The following is a 2500-nucleotide window of genomic DNA, read 5'->3' as shown; positions in this document are numbered from 1 at the left end:
GATTTTTTGATAGACAACGAAAATAGTTAAATTTAAATAAAAACGCATGGGAACAGAAACTCTTAAGTGTCTCAGTGCTAAGGTGAGTGGCTCGCCATCAAATAACTGCGAGCCGGTATCAGCATGCCTTTATAAACAACTACCCGAAGGTAGTACAGATGAAATGTGCCTCTAGTTCAATTTGTGTTGTTTACGCTAATAAAAGGTTGTCTTTTTGGGACTGGGAGATATATGGCTTCTGTCGTTCGATAAAAGTAAACTGGATTCATTCTTACTTAGTATGTAGCTCAATTTTACGTTCATTTATCTCCAACTGATCCCGCGGTTGTTCGTACTTGTTTGTAGTTCTTTTTGTAAGCAAATTTAGGATTTTCAAGGTTAGTTATTCCGACGTAAGCTCTGTCGTTGAAAAATTAATTGCTTTAGGAGCAAATGTTGAGAAGAAATATCATGCTGAAATAAAAAGAGATAGCCCTAGTAGATTAGACTAGTAGATTAAAATATCCAACTCCGACCAGGAGTGCTGGACGATCCAAGAAAACCGGGTCAAGGCTCTGCATGTTTACATGGAGGTGGGGTAACCTGGGTAGGAAGGGTCGAAAAATAGTTCGCGTTAACATGCAATCTTACCACCCCGGGGTCCGGCGGTGACCTTTCTCGAGGTTATTGCGTGGTCGCATAGTACGTAAACAGTCAAAACGGCGGGTGAAGGCATTTTGGCGGTTACTGACTCTTCTATTCTCACACAGAGGCACCACTATTCAGTGCCAGTGACGAGCATAACATTCAGGATACTACTCCCAATGGGTCATTCATCCGCTTCACTGTATGCTAATTTAAGATCGCATTGTATGTGCATGCAAAATGGTGGTTGTTCTGCACAGAATCAGAAGTCATCCATCAATGAGATATTGAAAGTATTTTTTTCACTTGAGCAGCAGTCATGAAATGTGCGTTCATTTTTCGCATCCAAGATAACGGCAGTATTTGTGTTTCAACTGTGAACGAATTATATTTTGAAGGAAATCAGTATTTTTGTATATGGTTTGATCAAACCATGGCAACAAATTTATTTTCGTCGAAGAAAAACAAGATATTAGGTTAATTTCTTCAGCAGACGGGCTCGAAGGGCCACTCATTAGGCGCCGTCTGCCGTTGCTATGAGATAAAACTCAGTCACTTTTTGAGAAGTCGAGTCGCGGAAAAAAGACTGCAAACAATGTTGTTTGTTTCGGTTGACAGTTAACAGTAGCAATTCTTTTAATTGTTCCAGCAACAACGTGCAAAAATTGCGGGTGAAATCTCCCGGAAGGGAATTTATTGAAGTTGGTCTTCTCAATGTTGCACAGCTACAACAACAAGTACATGATCAATGAGCATTACTCATTAATAAGATTTTCTTGACATTTGTGCCTTTACCTTGGTGAAATCCTATCAAAGTAGACAAATATCAGCTCGGAAGTAATCAGTATAACAAACACCGCCATCCATATTCTAAAGTACATACAATTCTATTTGTCCACCTACTGTATTGCATCTACTATGTCTAACCTCATACATACGTAAGGCAATTTTTAGATTTCTATAAATATAATACAGCATTCAAAAACTAAATCCTATCAAGTCGCTTTTTTCATGATTTAGGTGTTGCAGAGGTAGTCGTTTTGTGTTTACAGGCGAAAGCGATTATCTACCCAAGAGCCATACTGCATTTCAATATCATATTTTAGCTTTGAGAGTTTGAAAGTGCGGGGTTGAAAAATGTCCACTTTGAAAACAAAAACACACGCATCATGAAGAGTATTGGTTGATTGCTTTTCAAAGACGTTCTTAAGGATTTCAGTAACACTGAATACGTTTAGTCATACTCATTTCAGGATTTAAACGAGTTTCGACGATCGAAGACAAATGTATTTTCAATGGCACCCACACGTTGATACAACCATCCCACCATATTCAGTCAAGGCAATCGACCTGTCACTTGTTTTGTACAAAACGCTTATGCCATGAAGTTTGGTCGGTGCACACGAAGGAGATGGTATTCGGTTGTCCATTCTGTGCAGAATGTTTTGCAAAATGGCGTGATTAGTTGGTTCCAAATTTATGTCAAGCACACTTGTACATGCACCTTCGCAGTAATTGGCGCTATATCCACTTGGAGCAATAATCCAATCCCACTTAAGCTTTCTGAACTGAACATACACCCACCTCCGCTTGCATATACTGAATGTGGACCGTCGATCTCGCCTTCTTGGCGTTGAAGAAGTGTTTTGAAGAAGGTCGTCTCCTTCTTTTAGAACTTGAGGATTACTACAGTTTTTGAAGGTGTTGGAAGATTTGAATGATTTTATTTGTGGATTATATGTATACGTCACAAGAAATGGAGCTCTTTTGCCTCGGCTGCCGATGTGAAATTCCGTGGGAAAGGCCTTCATTCCTTGAATTGTAAGGCTTAATCCAAAAAGTTCTTTTGGATTATCTTTCCAAATTTTGACAGCAG

General features: G+C 39.3%; 1 protein-coding gene across 1 annotated transcript in view; it reads right to left on the bottom strand.

Annotated features, from left to right (window-relative positions):
* Positions 1 to 1293: 1293 nt before the first annotated feature.
* Positions 1294 to 2500, bottom strand: part of LOC138038021 (bone morphogenetic protein 6-like) — a 2309-nt gene continuing 1102 nt past the window's right edge. Inside the window, exon 2 of the mRNA XM_068883849.1 lies at positions 1294 to 2500. This exon is cut by the window's right edge and continues 291 nt beyond it. Coding sequence (XP_068739950.1) covers positions 1917 to 2500 — 584 coding nt within the window. The 3' untranslated portion in view covers positions 1294 to 1916.

The sequence above is a fragment of the Montipora capricornis genome, chromosome 2 (genome assembly GCF_036669925.1).
Source record: "Montipora capricornis isolate CH-2021 chromosome 2, ASM3666992v2, whole genome shotgun sequence".
NCBI classification, from domain to species: domain Eukaryota; kingdom Metazoa; phylum Cnidaria; class Anthozoa; order Scleractinia; family Acroporidae; genus Montipora; species Montipora capricornis.
This window is presented reverse-complemented; position numbering and strand designations above follow the sequence as displayed.